Source organism: Cololabis saira, chromosome 10, assembly GCF_033807715.1.
Source record: "Cololabis saira isolate AMF1-May2022 chromosome 10, fColSai1.1, whole genome shotgun sequence".
NCBI lineage: Eukaryota > Metazoa > Chordata > Actinopteri > Beloniformes > Belonidae > Cololabis > Cololabis saira.
The window spans coordinates 13,137,567-13,157,003 of NC_084596.1; the positions used below are offsets into that span (position 1 = coordinate 13,137,567).

At 37.7% G+C, this 19,437-nt stretch overlaps 3 protein-coding genes across 5 annotated transcripts; all 3 read left to right on the plus strand.

The window, feature by feature from the left end:
• Positions 1 to 288: 288 nt before the first annotated feature.
• yipf1 (Yip1 domain family, member 1) lies at positions 289 to 4,653 on the plus strand. Its single transcript, XM_061731012.1, has 10 exons — positions 289 to 479; positions 569 to 686; positions 1,459 to 1,616; positions 1,719 to 1,799; positions 1,927 to 2,014; positions 2,133 to 2,240; positions 2,317 to 2,483; positions 2,626 to 2,808; positions 3,719 to 3,822; positions 4,087 to 4,653. Exons 2-9 carry the CDS (start codon positions 653 to 655, stop codon positions 3,800 to 3,802), a joined length of 903 nt encoding a protein of 300 aa, XP_061586996.1. The 5' UTR covers positions 289 to 479; positions 569 to 652; the 3' UTR covers positions 3,803 to 3,822; positions 4,087 to 4,653.
• A 751-nt stretch (positions 4,654 to 5,404) lies between these two features.
• On the plus strand, positions 5,405 to 6,127 carry zgc:113691 (uncharacterized protein LOC503529 homolog). Its single transcript, XM_061731415.1, has one exon. It carries the CDS (start codon positions 5,405 to 5,407, stop codon positions 6,125 to 6,127), a length of 723 nt encoding a protein of 240 aa, XP_061587399.1.
• Positions 6,128 to 6,744: 617 nt separating this feature from the next.
• Positions 6,745 to 19,437, plus strand: ndc1 (NDC1 transmembrane nucleoporin). Of its 3 annotated transcripts, none has more exons than XM_061731736.1 (18): positions 6,745 to 6,881; positions 8,958 to 9,078; positions 9,172 to 9,273; positions 11,295 to 11,469; positions 11,541 to 11,676; positions 11,837 to 11,945; positions 12,109 to 12,160; positions 12,269 to 12,401; positions 12,706 to 12,798; positions 12,895 to 12,976; positions 13,080 to 13,241; positions 14,378 to 14,638; positions 15,578 to 15,690; positions 16,107 to 16,157; positions 17,030 to 17,093; positions 17,193 to 17,293; positions 18,409 to 18,569; positions 18,676 to 19,437. In XM_061731736.1, the coding sequence occupies exons 1-18, from the start codon at positions 6,843 to 6,845 to the stop codon at positions 18,737 to 18,739; spliced, it is 2,019 nt and encodes a 672-aa protein (XP_061587720.1). In that variant the 5' UTR covers positions 6,745 to 6,842; the 3' UTR covers positions 18,740 to 19,437. The 3 variants fall into 3 exon arrangements, with proteins under 3 accessions (XP_061587720.1, XP_061587721.1, XP_061587722.1); XM_061731737.1 differs by having other exon boundaries at positions 11,843 to 11,945; XM_061731738.1 differs by lacking the exon at positions 16,107 to 16,157.

Below are 19,437 nucleotides of genomic sequence, written 5' to 3' on the forward strand. Positions count from 1 at the left end.
AGAGGAAAAAAGGGGGGAAAAAAAGAACAAAAGAGGAAGAAAAGAGAAAAAAAAGGGAAAAAAGAGGAGAAAAAGGAGATAAAAAAGAGGAAAAAATAGGAAAGCAAGAGGAAAAAAAGAGAAAAAAATAGGAAAAAAAGAGGAAAAAAGAGAAAAAAAAGAGAAAAAGACTTTTAAATTTTTAATTATATGTTTTTTTTAATACAATGAAAGAAAATACTCAATTTGATATAAGGAAGTTTTTACTTTGAAAATATTTAGTTACACGCTGGCGAGATGTTGTTTATAACGACGTCATATCCGGGTCCGTGCTAAGGTGGCTAACAGGAATTGCTTTTTTAAATGGATTTTTATTGAATAATTTGAGTTATCAGTGCTTAAGAAAACTATCAAGTATTTACTTACTTTTAAAACATTACTAAAACAACCTGTTGGTGTTAATCTGATGTTCGCTTCCTGGATTATCGACTTGTTTTCAGGTGAAACTCTTTGCCTCTGTTGTAAATGATACGTGTTCAGTCAACATACATGGGAATGTTTAAAAAAGTCACTCTTTTTTCTTTTCCAGATTTATAAGGTTACGACGTTGCTTCTGTGCGATATTAAACCGTCAGAAACTTTTTGAGGGCCATACGTGGTTACTAAAAACTGAATGGCATCGACAAATGATCCGTTTGAATTTCGGGGTGAGTCTTTTTCTTTACTTTGTATGTCTCAAGTTAAACAAGTTTCCTTCCAGGGTTAACTTATATCCTTAAAAACGAAATCTCAAACCATCTTTACACATATTTATGGTTATTGATATTTTATGGGGTTTTTTTTAAATATCTTTTTATTTCACAATAATTTTCACATTCACAATTTCTATTTTACCCACATTTCTACCCTCCCCATAATTGCCCAGGGAAAAAATAAATAAATAAAAATCATACATTAAGTGAGAACAAAATTAAATAAATATAAAAAATTTAAATAAAAAAGCAATTAAAAAATGGCAGCAACTATAAACTATATATATAATAATTATAATTATATATTAAATTAATAATAATATTTTTTTAATTAATAATAATTAAAATTATATATATATATATAATTTTCTCTCTCTCTCTGTATGTATGTATGTATGTATGTATGTATGTATGTATGTATGTATGTATGTATGTATGTATGTATGTATGGGTGTATACTGAATACATACATACATACATACATACATACATACAGCACATGCTTATTTTCTCATGCATACTGTATACATACATCTGTATATGGCTTCAAAAAAGTTCAAAAATAGAGATACTCATTGGTCCCCCTTGGAAAAGTTCTCCAGTTTTGAAAATAATGGAGACCAAAATTCTTGAAAGATATGACCACAGTTATGACACAGTCTCTGTGTAGTTTTATAGCTGTCATAACTTTTATGATTATTTTTTTCCCCCCCTATTTATCCACCAGAATTTGAAGAAGCTGGGGCTCTGCTGGAAGCCAACAGAGATGCCACCACTATAACCATCGAGGAAGACGATGCCAACACCAGGAGGCAGAGAAATGCAACTGGTTTTGTTCCAGATGATGATGACGAAGAGCATCTCCTTGCTGACGACAAGGCAGAGGTCGGGCCACGACCTGTACATCCTTTGAAATCAGTTACTTCTCGTCAACTGTTAAATGAGTGCGTCAAATAATCTTTTTTTTTCTTCTTGTTTCCTTTGAAGCTTCTCTCTGGGCAAAAGAAAGGTGCTCCTTTCTGGACGTTTGATTACTATCAGAAGTTTTTTGACATCGAAACCCATCATGTAATACTTTTACACTTTATTTACCAACTTTTTACAGCTGTTAGCATTTACACTCATATGTGTAAGTGCTACAGAGGAAATGTAAGTTTGACTTGCTTTAATTAAACGGTTTTTAACATTTCTTCAGGTGAAGGAGAGAATCATTGGATCAATGTTGCCGTGGCCCAGAAAGAACTTCATTCAAGTTTACCTTCGTAAAAACCCTGACCTTTATGGTTAGTGCTGACTCATATAGTTCTATTTCTGGCATCCTTAATTTTTCACACCTTCTTTAGCTGTAGTTTAACCATTTTCAATAAATTGACAAAAAATTCTTATTATTCGTCTTTTCAGGACCATTCTGGATTTGCACCACTCTTGTATTTGCCATCGCCATCAGTGGAAACATATCCAGTTATCTGTCCTCACCAAAGTATAAATATACCCCAGAGTTTCGAAAAGGTAAGTGCGTCACCACTGATGCTGGTTCACACTGGATTTGAGAGTGTGACATCAATGAATTGCTCGTGTCTTCCAGTGACCATAGCGGCAACAGTGATCTTCAGCTATGCCTGGCTGGTTCCTCTCGCCCTCTGGGGCGTGCTGCTGTGGAGAAACAACAAGATCATGAACTTAGTGTCCTACTCGTTCATGGAGATCGTCTGTGTTTATGGATATTCTCTATCAGTTTACATACCTGCTGTGGTAAGCTCAGGGATTTTGATTGAAAATAAAAGCACTAACAATTTTTGCAATAAAATGTGCCCTTATATGTGGTCATTAGATCCTTTATAACACTGGGATTTCTTTATAAGTGTTGCTGTAAGTTGTAACATTTCCATATCAGGTCCTGTGGAGTCTCCCGTACGAGTGGCTGAGGTGGAGCTCCATCGTGGTGGCTCTCTGCCTCTCTGGCTCGGTCCTGGCGATGACGTTCTGGCCCGCAGTCAGGGACGATCACCCCAAAGTCATGATAGCAATCATGTCAGGCATTGTGTTGATGAATGTCCTGCTGGTTGTGGGCTGTAAGGTAATAATACTCACGTGTGACAATGGTGTTACATAACTGCATGGGCAAACGAAATCGATGAAATCTCCTGCTTTGGTAAACCGCTGATATTCTACACCAACTTGATTGTTTGTCCTCTGATCTCAGCGTGTCTAAGCTTTGACCCAGCTTGTCTATGTCAATCACAGGCTAAGTTACACTGCCATTTTGTGCGTCTCTCACTGCATGTGACTGGTAAATGAATGTACCTGGAAGTATCAAGTTAAATCTTTCTGGAAGACTCTTAGAAATAGAAATGGTGGTCAGGTTTTCTAAGGGGTGGGAGAAAGGGTGCACTTCTTAACATACAGGACTGTCTCAGAAAATTAGAATATTGTGATAAAGTCCTTTATTTTCAATAATGCTATTTAAAAAAAAAAAAAAAAAAAAAAAAAATGTATCATACATTCTGGATTCATTACAAATCAACTGAAATATTGCAAGCCTTTTATTATTTTAATATTGCTGATTATGGCTTACAGTTTAAGATTAAGATTCCCAGAATATTCAAATTTTTTGAGATAGGATATTTGAGTTTTCTTAAGCTGTAAGCCATGGTCAGCAATATTAAAATAATAAAAGGCTTGCAATATTTCAGTTGATTTGTAATGAATCCAGAATGTATTACATTTTTGCATTACAGAAAATAAAGGACTTTATCACAATATTCTAATTTTCTGAGACAGTCCTGTACATAATTAAAATACAGTCGGTTCTGCAGGGGTATCACATTTCTCATCATGTTAGTGTAATATATATCTCCAAAGTAAATTAGGTCAATGTGTTAAGGGTGGCTAAGATGAATCGGTATAGCTTCCTTTCTTGACTGATAACATCTTTTAAGATTAAGTGTTTCTTGTCAGCTTCTTGAGCTTATATGTTTGTTTTTCAGATGTACTTCTACACCAAACCACTGCAGGATCAATCAGTTACAAGCTCCGTACCAACAGAGGTGACAAAGACATTGTCACCATAAAAGCCCGTCGTTGTCTGAAGGTAAATGCCTTCAGGTGGTGACAAAGACGTTTTTCAAGTCTCAACGCCACTGTACAATTACACTAATAACCTGACACATGAAAATCCAGCTGTGTTTCTCAACCTCATACTCTCCCTTTGTTCTTTATTTTTAATTTACATTACAGGCTCAAGTATCTCTTTTTGACCCACTAGTATCAAACACCTGACACCAGACTTGCTCTACATGATTTCTCCTTTCCAAAGCAAGCATTATACCCTCTTTTTTTTCTTCTTAAATTGCAGGTTCTCTCATGACCTTATTAGAGAGAATCAGGTTTCTGTGTTGATGAAGTCATGGGATGTCTGGATTTCACCCGGACTTCGACATTCCAGGTTCCCACCTTGAACAGCCTGCGTGTTTGGTCGGTGCAGCAGCGTGACGTCTGTAAACAAACACGGCTGACAAGAATGGGGTCAGAATTTGTTTAAGGTGAAATTGGGGTTTAATATAGCACAGTACACAAGATTTGTTATAGTTTTAAGCTTTGTATTTATGTTTAAAATATTTAGGTAACAAGTCTTTCCATGAAAAGTTGTGTCATTAATAGGAAATTTTATATATATTTCTTTATATTCCTATGAAGAGAGCTGGTAATTGTATTTCGTCAAGGATTAAATGTATACCTTGTTTTAGGTGTTGGTGTGGCGGTGCAGGATTACTTATAATATACCCTCTAACGGTAAAGGTGTTTTCTTTTGGTTAAGTGCCTTTAACGACTGCCAAAGTTCTGCACTAAATATTCATGAGATTCTGTGAATACTTTATAAATAATTTGTTATTATTTCAGCAAATAAAATCTACACATGCAATCTCCTTTCTCAGTTATTGTATTGCACACTTTGATTCATTAAATCTATCAAATCACCATGTCAGAATCCAGATAAAATGTCTCCATACATTGAAGGAAAAGTATTCACTTACATTATTTCCTTTTTATTTGTTTTAGATGTACTGTGTACCCGACCTTTCTATGACTTCCTGTGAGCATAAAAGGCTGACGGTCCATTTCAACAGCTGGACATTTTAAATATTTAAGGGTGAAATTGTAACTAAGACATTTCAGAGAGAAACTCCGACTTTAAAAGAGAGCATTTGGCTGCTGCTGCTGCTCATCCATCCATCATCCGCCTGTCGTGCAGCAGAGCAAGCTGAATCTAGTGCGTCACAGGTTGGAAGCACAAATCACCTGCAGTGGAAAATGTTGTCTGTTCATTATATCCACTGAGTCAGCCCTAGCAAGGGCAGACTTTTAGGATGAATTGACAAAAGAGAGAGAAAATTGTGTCACTTGAAACTCTGTCAAAGGACTGGTGGCGCCCTAATTAATGGTCATTCTAGCCCCAGCTTTGTGTTACACCGGAGCCGCCTGCTGCAGCAAAAACCCTCCACATGGGATGTCCCCTGCATCAGTGTCAGGCATGCAGAACTCTGCTCATGTTCGGGCTTTTATCAACACTCTTCATAAGAACTATTGAATTAGTTTCTTTCTTTCTCTTTTCTTTGAGAGGGGATGCATTTGTTATTTTTCTTTGAATTGTGACTTGGACACTTTTTCTCAGGATGGCACTCTCAAGTGGAAAAGGTGAAAAAGTGTCTAAATTTGAGATGCTGAAGCTTTTGGAGACCTGCAGAAAGGAAAGGGACGATGCCATGCAGAGAGAAAGTTCACTCAGGGAAAAACTGAGGCAGTATGAGTCGAGGATGCGTTCAACTGAGGCTATCAAACAAAAACTGAAGACTTTGACAATAGACAACAAGGAGCTGAGGAAACAAGTGAAAGCTCTTCGGACGGAACTTGGACTTGAGTGCAGCCCTAACTTCAGTGGAAAGACCACCAAGGACATCATCAAAGACTTGCACGAAAAGGAGTTTGAGTGCATTTCTCTCATGGAGAAGGTTGAGAAATTCAGTTTGACCATTGACAACTTGGCGTCAGAGCTGGCAAATACAGCCACCTCGAAATTAATTTTAGAGGATCAAGTGCAGACACTGCAGCACAATCTCAAGGACATGACAAATAGTCAACGCCGCCTGCTGAAGTTGTGGGGAGACAGGAAGGTCCAAAGGGATCATCTCGCCCTACCTGCAATCATCCAGAAACCATCCATCCACAAAGTGGTTCAAACTGACATGTCCATCGGCTCATCCCAGAAGCTTCCATCAAATGCTTTTGAGGCCAAGCCATTTTCTGGGGACAATGACAAAAAGAGTGTTTTTGATAAATGCAGTTTTCCATCTTTTGGAAATGACTATCATCATGAAAAGAAGGATTTTCATGCTTGATATGACCAAAGTAATTCAGGATTGACTTCATAAATGATAACCAGTTAAGTTAAACAGACACTGAAAGCAATCATGGGCAAAGTTGTTTTATATATATTTTATTGGTAGAAAAAAAAAATCCAAAATAAGTGCAATTGTATTATTGTAAAGTTCATTTATGGCTTTTTTTTGTGATTCTATTTTGGGCATTTCTATCTGTCAATACTGAACCAGAACAATTTCAAGCCGTTTTTTATTAGCTGATTAAATGTAATTAAGTTTGGAGGAGACATGTTTTTATTTATGGAGGATTTTTTGTGCCAAAATTAAATAAATAAATACATCATTAATTCATTAAAATGGGAAAGAAATATATCATTAATTAATTAAATGCTGAAATAATAAATATATATTTTTACTTAAAATGAATTGTATTTTAATTAATTAATGACATATTTCATTCTCATTTTAATTATTTAATGACACATTTAATTAATTAATGATATATTTCATTCCCATTTTAATGAATTAATGATGTATTTATCTGTTATTATTTAAAACTAAAAGAGCGTGTGAGTTGTGATCAGGCAGGAAGACGGGCAGCTTTTTATCGGGGTCCTTCACCAGTCCCTTGAATGCATGTGGCGCGATGTGGGAAACCGGGGCTAAAGTTTGACAGCCGGAGAGATAAACACCATCTTTATCCCCCGAACGGGTCTCCCTGGAGACGCCAAACATGTTTTCAACGGAGACAAATTGTTGGTTCATCCGAAAGGTGAGTCTTCTTGCTTTCCAAAGTAGTTCCGTAATTATAAAATTGAAAGAAAGTATCGGACGAGCTCATCTGCTAACGCGTAGCTCTATGTTGCTGCTAGTATACCCTAGTGAAGGCTGATTTATGGTTCCGCGTTACCTACGCAGAACCTACGGCGTAGGGTAAGCGGCGACGCGCACCGTACGGTGCGCGTCGCCGCGTACCCTACGCCGTAGGTTCTGCGTCGATTTAACACTGAACCATAATTCAGGCTTGAAGCACTTAAGTTTAGTCAATTTAGTTAAAGTGTTTATGAAATCTCGCTATACTGAACAAGTACGAAATATAACCCCCAGGTAAATGAACATGAGCAAAGAATGGTAACCGTTAAACAGCTTTTAAATACAAAGGGTACCAAGACACTGGTTTAGGTACTTTGTCTTCCTTTATCCTAATTTTCTGCACAGATTGGGATGTGTTATGTGTATATATGTGTATATATGTATATTTGGGTATCAGGGTGTAGTTGGATGTGAATTTACCACTCTAACATTTAGTATTAAACTAATATCAGATGACTTTCTGCATTACTTTATATATCTATACATTTGGGGCTTTTTTGGGGGGTATGTATTGTCATCTACAGAACAAAATTAACAGCTGATCAGGGCTGGGGATTGATACAAATGTCATACTCAAATAATTGATTCGATTGCGATTCTTAGAATTCGAAATCGATTATCACGATTTGATTCGATTCCGATATTGATTTGGGTTAGTGTTATTAAAACTGTTATTTGAGCTGTTGCATGAATTGTATGACTGTGTATGCAACATATTAATACTAGTATTATATTTTTATTTTATTAGTTTGCACACAATAAAAGTAACACTTACAATCAAAATAGTAAAACAAATGTGACAGGAGAGGTCAAAAAGCCAACAGGCTTATGCAGCGGACCTCCCCTCAATTTAGGAAGTAAAACAGTAATTACAAAAACAAAAAAACACAACAAGACGAATACTATAAACAAAAAACAAAGAAGGTCAGACTACATACATTAGTTACAGATCATCAACACACACAAAAAAAATCAACAGAGAAAACTTGTGACATTTTTTAAATGTGAATTAAATGAGATGATACATTTCTTTTAAAACTCTCTAGAGAAACAGAGCTTTTGATAATGTGAGATTTGGAGTTCCATATCTGTACAACGCGATATCTGAGGGAATACTGGCCGTGTTTAGTTTTATAAAAAGGAAGATGAAGATGATTAACCTGTCTAGTATTATATGAATGTATTTGAGAATTATATTTGAAAAAATTACTAAACGATAGTGGTAAAGAAAAAGGCAAAAACATATTGAGATTCAACAGCAAGTATTTGCAGCTAATGATGCTGTAAGGACCAATCACCTCCCAGAATGCTGATATAATTGCTTTCAGAAACGTTGTGTGGGGAAGAATTATCAAATGGATCCAGGGCAGCAAACAGAGGATGTATGAAATCGGTTTGATTATTTGATTATTTTTTTTCCCCCACATTCCGTTTTTATTTTTTCCATTTCATTCTTTTTTGGTTTTTAATTTTTGAGAATTTGGTTTTTAGCATTTTATGCAAATGTAACCCCAAGACAGTATATAAATTATTGAAATATAAACAATTTATGCAATTATAACTGAAAACTTTAATGTTTTCATACTTTTAAACATATTTAAAGGCAAAAACATGGCAGTAGTTATTCTGGTGTCCAACAAAACATTCCTTTTTTGTGCATAAAACAAAAAAATACCAAAAGTTGTAATGTAATGATGAAAAAAAAAAAAACGATCTTTAGACATACACATTTTCAGGGTATACAGTTTTTGGGGAATTAATGAAAGGGTAGTTTAGAATCGGAAAATCCATTTTTTTTTCAACACAGGCCTACAGCTGATCCAACTGTTACAGCTGCCAATGACGAATACATGAAAACAACAATCTGTAATAAATGGTAAATTTGGATGTGCATTGCTGTAACAGCGACGTAAACCACTGTGTCAAAGTAAAAGTGAGTCTAGGGCATAAACATGTGAGGACCTGCTGTCTCCAGGTCGTCTGCTGGAGATCTGCAGCCAGCATCGCTTGGGCAGTTCTCTTGTTGCCACCAACCACCGCAGTTTTTGTTCTCCTCAGCAAGTTCAGCCTTCTCCACCCCATCCAAACGATATCAGGTCAGTCATCTCATTTATTGCGAGACTTTAAGAGCTATGTGACGTTGTGTACATAGTTATTTATTTGTATTTTTTTATTTATTGTAATTCCAGAATGCCTGTCTTTACTGACAAGTGCCAGTTCAGTTTTCTCCTTGATCCTGCTCGGTGGAGTAATCATCATGGTTGGTTTCCTGATCTTGGAGTATTGCACAGGTGAGGGGCAGAACTTTGACTGGATTGTTGTTTTGTGACAGACATGTTATTAGATGTTGCATTTATAATATTTGCGCTCATCTGTTTTGAATTGACCGTGTAACATAATTTCAAGTACAACCATCTCAAAGTATTAACCTTTGCCAAATGAGCAACCCTGGTATCAGGTGCCCACTATGGGTACATCCTCACCTTCCATACATACTGTTTGAAACTCGTAATCGTCTGTCATATGATCACTGGCTCTGAGCTGAGTTCATGGTTGTTTAGTCAAAGGCATAGTAACTTGGTACCATAACAAATATGCAGTTGTTGCAAAAACATTGGGGCAGGAGTCGAAAGTTACTTTGGCTGGTTTCTGGCAGGAGCAAAGAAGGAAGACAGCAATGGCTAAATGATAGTTCCTAAATGTAATAATAAAATTGACTTTTTTTCTTTTTAAACACAAGTCGTCTGCGCTGCTTTAATCCCATGAAGACTATTTCCACTTATACAAAATGTAAATCCGACACCAAGTGACTAAAGTGCGGTTCTTGTATGGTATGTCGAACCACATGAGAGCATTCTGTGTTCAGAAAACACCAAATCTTTTTGTCACTCATGGATTTGTAAACTCCCTGTCGATTGTGTTAGCTGTGATGAATCCGTGGAGATATCAAGGGGTTTCCGAGATTTTGGACCTTGCAAAGATGTGCAGCTCAGCAGCTGTTTCACATGTTGCGGCTAAACGCTCAGTTTGGAAAGTCATTGTAAAGATTTCTCTTTAATATACCCTTATAAATCTTTATCACACAATAGGAAAATCAAAACTGGGTCAAATAAATGGGGGAATGTTACAGACTGGACGCCTAGAGTGTTTAGTTTTTCATTTTGTAAAACCAAATAGAAATGCACTCTAAAATTGGGATATTTTGTCAAACGGAGATAGTGTTTTTTGTTGTCATGCTGTGTTCTATCTTCATTTTCTCCGCCATGTGAATATCCAAACTTAATGTTGCAATTCTGCTGTAATTCTACATGTTATCTTTATGCTGATACCATGTTTATTCAAAACATCTTGCCGTTACTGAAAAATATTAGTTTCAAAATTGAGCACTAACCTCAGAAATGTAGAATAAAACATTCAGTTTTTTTATAGTCTTGTAATGGAAATGCAAGAAACCTTTTGCATTTATTAAACTTTAACAAACTGTGATGTATAAATAAAGATAAATGTGTATTGCATTAATTTAACCATTTGTTGTTTAACCAATTACTTTAACATTACTTAACTGTGAAGCAGGAATTGACATGTTACATATGTTGATAAAATACGTAAGGGATAATGCCCGACGAGGTTTACATTATCAGAAATATATGGACGACGCACGGGAGTGAACCGTCCGAAGCGGAGGACGGTTTGCCTCCGCGAAGTCCATATATTTATATTAATGTACACCTCGAAGGGCATTATCCCGCTTATACCACGGTCACCTACCAAAAAACATAAATATTAAATCAGTTATTTATGCTTTAATGTGTTTTCAGTTGAAATCATTAGTTTTACAACAAGCCGCGGCTAAGCGGACTATTTAATCTCTCGTTTGCAGCTGTTGTAACCTGGTAAGTTACAAAGTTTTTTAACAAGCCATAACTCAGTTTCCTTGGTAACGGGAGATATTCTAGTCCGCTCAGCTCCGCTCGGCTCTCTCCTCTTCTGCATCCCAGTCATCAAAATTGTTATATTCACCAAATAAATGACAAAATCACTCATGTTGCCGTCCTGCGGTAGCCGGCTCTTCTTCTCTGAATCTCCGTTGCCGTGGTTACCACCTGGCAGTTGATCCAGCGCAATGATATGAAAGTTATCAGGCAATTTGACTGAACTTGTTTTTCTAGGTGTAGGTTATAAGTGATAACCTACACCTGCCAGCCAATCAGAATCGAGTATTCACACAGACCGTGGTATAAATTTTCAATATTCACTTGTTCATTTTCTGTTGTTTTTGTAACAGGCTTATTTTTTTTCTGTATCCGTTTAGTCATCCCAACTATTGCCTGCTCAAAAATGGCATTGTTGGGCCAACTCCTCCACCCTCGCCAGCTTGTCAACTCTTTAGCCCACTGCCTCATGGGTATAATCGTGGCCTGGTGTTGTGCCGTCAAAGTTGGTTCCAGATATGAGAAGCTTGGCACGCCTTGCTCACAGGGGGTTGGGTAAGCAGCTATTCCTACTAACATTCTTCTGTTGATCCCTACATCATCTAACGGCCTTGATTTGTTTTCAGACACGAAGGTGATCCTCAGATGTGTCTCAATGAGTACCACCTCCTCTTTCTGCTGGCCGGAGCCTTTGTTGGATTATCTCATAGTCTGCTGGGAGTGATCCACAACATGAACTACATCCCCTTCCATACTGTTCAGGTTGGGGAAACTGATGGAGTTTTTTTTTTAATCCGTCTCTTGCAGTTTTTCTCCTTTTGGTTTGAATTTGTTTTTCTAATGCGGATTGTTTAATATTGATATTATAGTAATCCAAAAAACCTTCATGTAAATTGTTGGCCACTAATTAATGTTTCCCCAGCAACAGAAATATCTTCGCTTCAAGGGATCCCTGCCTTTGCTGGTGAAGTGCAGCGCCACGCAAGCATTTTACTCCATCAGAAACTACATCGTCGTATATTACTTTCTGGGTAAGAAATTTCAGTTTATGAGTGTAATGTCTGGTTGAGGAATCAAAACACACAAATAATCTAGTATTCATGTTTATTTATTGTCTCCATAATCTTTTGCCTCTTTTTTTTCCTTTTCCAAATTTCTGAGAAGTGATTAAAGCTTTTTATTTATGGTTCACAGGGCACATTCCACGAACGTGGCTCTGTAAAACTCTGAATCTTCATTTGGACAAGTTGGTACACTGATAGATCTGATTTGTAATAAAAACAGTCTAAATATTTTGTGACTCTGGACTAACGTAAACCATTGGATGTATATTTTTGTGATTTCTCTCCTGCAGCTCTATAAACCCCCTCGACAGCATCGCTGGGCTGTTGGACGTGTCGCTTCTCTATCACCTTTGGATTAGCGCGACGTACCTGCTCTTCACATGGTACATCACACTGCTGCTCTTTAGGATCTTTGTCACTGAGGTAAGAGATATGATTTTAGACACTCGCTTGATGTTTTAAAATGAAATATAAAGAAATGAGGCATTCACCTTTTTTTTTTTTTTAAATGTTAAATTGAAATAATGTTCTTGGATATGATTTTAAAAACTAACCATGTCGACCACCGTAAGATAATCTATTGAGACGATTCCTTCACAGCGACTTTTAAAATATTGTAAACACTAGAGGGCAGCAGTGCAAATGCTTTAAGTGGATCATGACTTTTGACATGACTGGATCATTTTAAGGATTTAAGTGTTATGATTATGGATGTTTTTGTTTTCAGGTGTACAGTTTTTCTGTGCTGTCATCATTTACTGAAGATGCCTACCAATGTCTTCCCAAAGTTCTTACTGACAAGCAGCCAATGATATTAAAGGTATGTAAAACCCACATAAAGGTTCTTTATCTTTGTTTTTTTTTTTGTACTAATTACCCATATTTGGTTCCTGTCACTTCTTTTCCCAAATCCTAGTTTTTAGCTCTGCAAGACTTGGCTCTGTTGTCTCAGTATTCTCCAATACGACGCAGTGAAGTCTTCAGTTTAAGCCAGCCAGGTCTGTCAAGTTTTCTGCTGAATATATTTGTGTGTGTGCCTGCTGTGTGAACGTGGAGAAGTGTAGCGTTGTGTGGTGTAGTTTACATCTCTGTGTTTCCTAGGAGGGCATCCTCATAACTGGAATGCCATCAGTAAAGAGTGTCTGGCTCTGCTGGCCGACCTGACCCAGAGGCTTGTGGCCTACAATGAAACCATAGCGACCAACGGCCGGGCCAAGTCCCTGTCGAGCGGGAGTGAGAGGAAGACCTCGTCCGAGTCATCAGGTACACGGTTGTGTAAAGACATAAAGGGCCAATCCCAATACACCCCCTACTCTCCCTCACTACCACTACCCCTAAAAAAGAAGCCACAGATTTTTGGGCACTCTAAATCTTCCCAGGGGCCTGTCCCAATACTCCCACTACTCCTACTTTCAGCACCACCCCTAATCAGGAAGCTGAGAGCCAAAGCTGTTTTAATTTCAGCTGTAGCGCTGTTAATATGCCACTTAAGTTTTAATATTTTTTCAGGCATAAAAGTAACCGTTAAGATCCCCAACCTGGGCTCAGTTTATCCAAATAACGCCTGTTAAGAAATTTGATCCGATGTTTTCGGCTCGGAGCAGCAGCAGCAGCTCATGGCCGGGTCAACCTGCGCCGTTGTCCCGGGGAGAAACCTGCAGCTCTGTTGAGAATTACCGTTGGCTGAAATAAATCATTTAGGAAAATCAATGTTGGTTTAATAGATGAAATCTAACTGTTGTAGCTATGCCTGTTAAGAAATCTGCTCCGTAAATTTCGGAATGAAAACTGCCTGCCGGCTCGGGAGCTGATTTATGGTTCCGCGTTAAATCGACGCAGAGCCTACAGCGTAGGGTACGGCGCGCGTCGCCGCGTAACCTACGCCGTAGGCTCTGCGTTGGTGTAACGCGGGACCATAAATCAGCCTTTATTCTGGCGAGGTTGCAACAACGGAGAAAACAAGTGATTATGTACATTCACTGAGTGAATATTATGAAAGTAAAATATATATTTCTCGCTAGAAATGTAATAAAAATGCATTTTTATGCAGAAACTAACTAAAAATATTGATTTTATTCACTAAAAAATAAGAAATGTCCGCCATGTTGTTTTTTTTCATTCAGTCTGCAAATGATGACGAAAAGCATTCTGGGAAATTTTTCTGGGTCAGCTAGGGTGCATCTGAAAACCCTCGCTCTGTAGGGCCAGATTCATAGCCACTACACTCGTTTTCTTCACTCCCCCTAGGTGAAAAGAGGAATTGGGACACCACTACCCTCACGGGAACGCGCAAAATTTAGGGGTAGGGCTGAAAACTAGGGGTAGTGGGAGTATTGGGACAGGGCCAAAGACTTGTGGATCACTATGTGGATGATTTATCATTTGTTTAATCTTTAAAGGAACCTCGGGGACAGAGGACCCGATGACTCCAAGGTTCACTTTCCAAAAGAAAACTCCGGCATCCGTCTTTGCCCGCTCCATAGCCGGAGGCCAGCAGAGCCCCATGACGGCACCGTTCACTCCCGACCTGGACAGCCCTTTTTCTTCCCCGGCTTTGCGCCGTCTCGCCTCTCCTCTGGATCAAGGTTCACCTTGGTACGGCACAGTGCAGAGCCCACACTTGATGAGGAGAGCACCAAAACTCTGGTCTACGCCCACAGGTGAGAGAAGGGACGATGGAAGCCGTCAGGTCACCCCGTAAATGCCATATTTACCTGCCATTTTACCTGCCATTGTTTATATAATAATTGCTCGGGGGTTTATGTTTATGTTTATGTTCATGTTCTGGATCTCTGGAAAGCGTCTAGAGCAGGGGTTGGCAACCCAAAATGTTGAAAGAGCCATATTGGACCAAAAACACAAAAAACAAATATGTCTGGAGCCGCAAAAAATTAAAAGTCTTGTATGTATAAGCCTTAGAATGAAGGCAACACATGCTGCATGTTTCTATATTAGTTAGAACTGGGGGGAGATTTTTTTTTTCATTATGCACTTCGAGAAAAAAGTCGAAATGTTGAGAAGAAAAAATCAAAATGTCGAGACAAAAGTCGAAATGTCAAGATTGAAGTATAATCTTGAGACAAAAGTTGAAATGTCGAGAAAAAAGTTGAAATGTTGAGAAAAAAATCGAAATGACGAGAAAAAAATTTAGAAGAAAGTCAAAATTTTGAGAAAAAAGTTGAAATAACGAGATAGGAAAGGAAAAGAAGAAAAAAAGGAAAAAAGAAGAAAAAGAAAAAAAATAAACAAAGGAAAAGAGAAAAAGGGAAAAAGGAAGAAAAAAACAAGAACAAAGAAAAAAAAAAGAAGAAAAAAAGGGAAAAAAAATGTCAAACATTTTTGAAAAAGCTCCAGGAGCCACTAGGGCGGCGCTAAAGAGCCGCATGCGGCTCTAGAGCCACGGGTTGCCGACTCCTGGTCTAGAGACAACCTCTGTTGTATTAGACGCTATATAAATAAAATTTGAATTGAATTGAAATGATGCATTCCTCTTTTTTTCTTCTACTTTTTATTTGTATGAAGCTGAATCTTCAGCACGGTGACGCTGAGTTAATTTCAGCGTTGTAGCTAGTTGATTGTAAGCTTCTGTCTCTCTCCAGATCCGCAGGTGAATGGCAGCCCCGCACTTTCCCCAGACTCAGTTCCCAGCCCGAAGCAGGAACCCTCCAAACCAAGTTTCCTGACTCTGTTCCTCCAGAACAGAAAAGAACAGGTACCAAAGCCTAGGCTTTTCTTTTTCTCTTCACCTGTGCACGTCGGACATACTGCTTTCCACACTTAATCAACTCCCACGTAACGTAATAGGAGCTGAGCAGAGTAGTCTGCTTTACACCAGTTTTCTTAGTTTTTAAGAATACATCTGCACAGTTCTGGAAAACAATTTCCAAAAAATGTTCTCTCCCGTTTTCATTTGATTCATTTATGACACCTGTCGGCTCCCTAGTGGCTGAAGAAACACAGTGTGTAAAACTTGACCAAGGTTTCAGATTGGAAACTGAATTTATTTAGCTTATCAAAAGTGTCTCTCATTTATTCTCATCTGGGTGTTAAGTGTGAAAAGCAGTTTGTGTCCATTATTGTATCTTGTTTTAATACCAAAACACCTCTGCACTTAATTGTCTCATTCAGGTTAAACATTTCTTGGCAAAGCGGGTGCTGATAATGTATTTGTTTAACAAGGTAAGGATGCGTGTGGCATGTGCATGAAGAGCCTCCTGCATGTCCTAGTTTAACCAAGTAGATTTCATTTTGGCTTCCACATACCTGGCATTGTCGCGTGTAGTCATCACTAATTTAACTCCTTCTGGGTCTAAGTGTGCCGGCATTACTAATGTAGCTTTTTTCCATCCATCTTGCTGTTACAATGATCCTTCCTAATTACCCCAAAAGCCTCAATTAAGTAATTGTGTAACACACTCCTTGAAGAAGTGGCTGATTATGAGAAGTGTGTAAATAAAATATTAAAAAATCTTGACTTTGATTTCACATGAGGACTCTCAGAGCCAGATATCATCTTTTGGCACTATTGTTTATACGGGACTGTCTCAGAAAATTAGAATATTGTCATATTGTCAAAAACAAAAATGTCATACATTCTGGATTCATTACAAATCAACCGAAATATTGCAAGCCTTTTATTATTTTAATATTTCTGATCATGGCTTACAGCTTAAGAAATCTCAAATATCCTATCTAAAAAAATTAGAATATTCTAGGAATCTTAATCTTAAAATGTAAACCATAATCAGAAATATTAAAATAATAAAAGGCTTGCAATATTTCAGTTGATTTGTAATGAATCTAGAATGTATGACATTTTTGTTTTTTTAATTGCATTACAGAAAATAAAGAACTTTATCACAATATTCTAATTTTTTGAGACAGTCCTGTATGTAGAAACCCGCTGATTTGTGCTGTGGTTCCTGAGGTTTATGCATCTTCCTCTAATTGAAACTGCATGCTGTAGTGCAGTCAAATTTACGGATGTTTAATTAACATGGGCCACTGGCCATTTAAAGAGAACTCACTGCAGCCATCATTGTGTCCTGCAGCTTCCAGAAGCTTCCAGTCAGGCTCTCTTTGCCGACAGCCAGGCTCATATCTGGGCTTTGGAAGGTAGGAAGATGCAGCCACTCTTTTCATTTGAATGGATTTTCTTAAACCACCATGTCATTTTTTTAAATATTATTTATTTGTCTCTTCTCCATCATCCAGGGCTGTCTTATCTTGTTCAAGCCTCATTCTCAGAAGACGAGTTTGGAGTCGTGCAGACTACATTACCCAGCATTCTCAGCTCCATGCTGCTCTTACAAGAGGCAAGTATCGTGGGCACCAATTACTGATATTGCAAATAACAGGTGGACATCCATGTAAATCAGCTCCATTTTTAGAAGAAAAAAAAAGTACTTCTTATTATGTTGGGTTCTACAAAGTGTTTTAGTTATATTTATATTATTAGTAAAATTATGCAAAGCTTAATTTATTAAAGCCGATAAATGGGTAAAGGAAAAACGTGAAATTAAAGTGCCGATCCTGACGATCTTCATTGGCCGCGGCTGGAGGCTGCAATGTTTGCGGGGCCCGCAGATCTCAAATGTTAGTCTGATGTGAGAAAACTGGAAAAACATCGGATTGTCTGAGAGAAGCAGGAAACTTCTCTGTAAAAATCTGTAAAATTAATGTAAGTATGTTCTTAGAATGTCTTGTTTTTCATATGAAATCTGGCTCAAATGACAAATTGGCACAAAAAAAGCAGAAACTATTTGAGTTAATAAAATTTCTATATATTCACTTAGATTTTTGTTACACATAATTGCATCAGCAGAAAGGAATCTTCATGTTCCTCATCTCACTGACATGATGAATGAATTATGAAACTGGTCAAATCTGATGTTATAAATATATGTTGACTAATCCACACATTAACTTTAGTGTTGGGAAACAGATTTAAGAAGGAAAACATGGCTTTTTATCTTGAGCTTACGTCATAAACAAACCACTCGAAATTAGTTTAACATTCAATTAGTTCAGATTGGTGCTTTTGTTATTGAGAACGTTTTGCTTCCCAGAAATGCTTCCTTTTGTTGATTTGGTTAGGCTGGATTTTTTTTTTTAAGGTGTTAAAGGGTATATTCTTTCTTTTGCAGATATAGGAGAAGGAAAAAATCCCATCATGAATTTTCTGTCCTTTTAAAAAAAAAAAAAAAAAAAAAAAATTATTCAGTGCTTGTCTGGACATTTAGTATTAAAGCTGTTTAAGTTAGTGCACATAGCATAAATATGATTTTAACTTTATATTTTAGTGTTTGTGTGTTTTATCAGAGAAGATTCAGGATTCTACCCACATTAATGAAGTAAAATCTTTAATAGTACATGGATGATAACATGTAATGTAGTAAAACAATAGTTTGAACTTGTACATCCCCTCCAGGCTGTAGACCGGCACTTCAAGCTTCCTCACGCCTCCAGTAAACCCGTCAGGTCCAGCGGCGGCTTGGGAGACTCCACCTACAGAACGCTGCGCTTCGCTCTCAGGGCCACGCTCAAGACCGCCATTTACAGGATAACGACTACTTTTGGAAATCACTTAAAGTAAGGCTGCCCATCATTTCAAACCTGAATTTTATTCCTGTATGGTTCATGAAAAAGAAATTCTGTCACTTAATATTATAATTTTGTGTTGTCGTTCAATCCTCAGTGCTGTTCAGATGTCCGCGGAGCACCAGAAGAGATTGCAGCAGTTTTTGGAGTACAAGGAATAACACTCCTTCCCTGATGTGCGTGCGTGTGTGTCGGTGTGTGTGTGTGTCAGTGTGTGCTTGCGTGAGATGGCATCGGCTTAAGAAAAGCAACAAGTCACAGCCCCATGATGCTGCCTCCTTTAATATTTATGTTTGTGCTGTTGTGTTTGATTGTATTTTACAGGCTCTCCCAATGGTGGGGAGACTAAAACCTCTTGTGTTTGGGTTTCAAATTAAGATCCTGTCTAAACAACTCATTCCAAAACACTTTCATTTGTATTACCGGAAAGAGAGTATTACTTTTATTAATTGGGATGAGTTGTCGAGGGCTGTTTTTACTTCTGGGTTTATCCTTCAGCTGCTCTTCTTAATATATTTTTGTACGATGAGACCAAGATCAGTAGCAATATATCAAATATTTTTAGCATCTAACACCGATATTGCACGTCTTGGGTTTCAGATGTTTAAGATTAGCTTTCGTAGACTGGGTTTTCTTGTGAACACGAGCCTTGAGAACGGTGAAAACACTTCAGTGAGTCCAGTGTCTGTATATGTTGATCACTTGTATGGTTTGTTTGTGTGAAACAAGGTCAAGTCAGATCAGCGGCGATGAGCAACTGGTTGCCACTGTGGGCAAATGTTTCTCTGCAAGTGTGATGTTTGTTTTGTCATTTTGAGTTTCCTCCCAAAGAACTGTTGAATAAAAACATTTCAAGTAA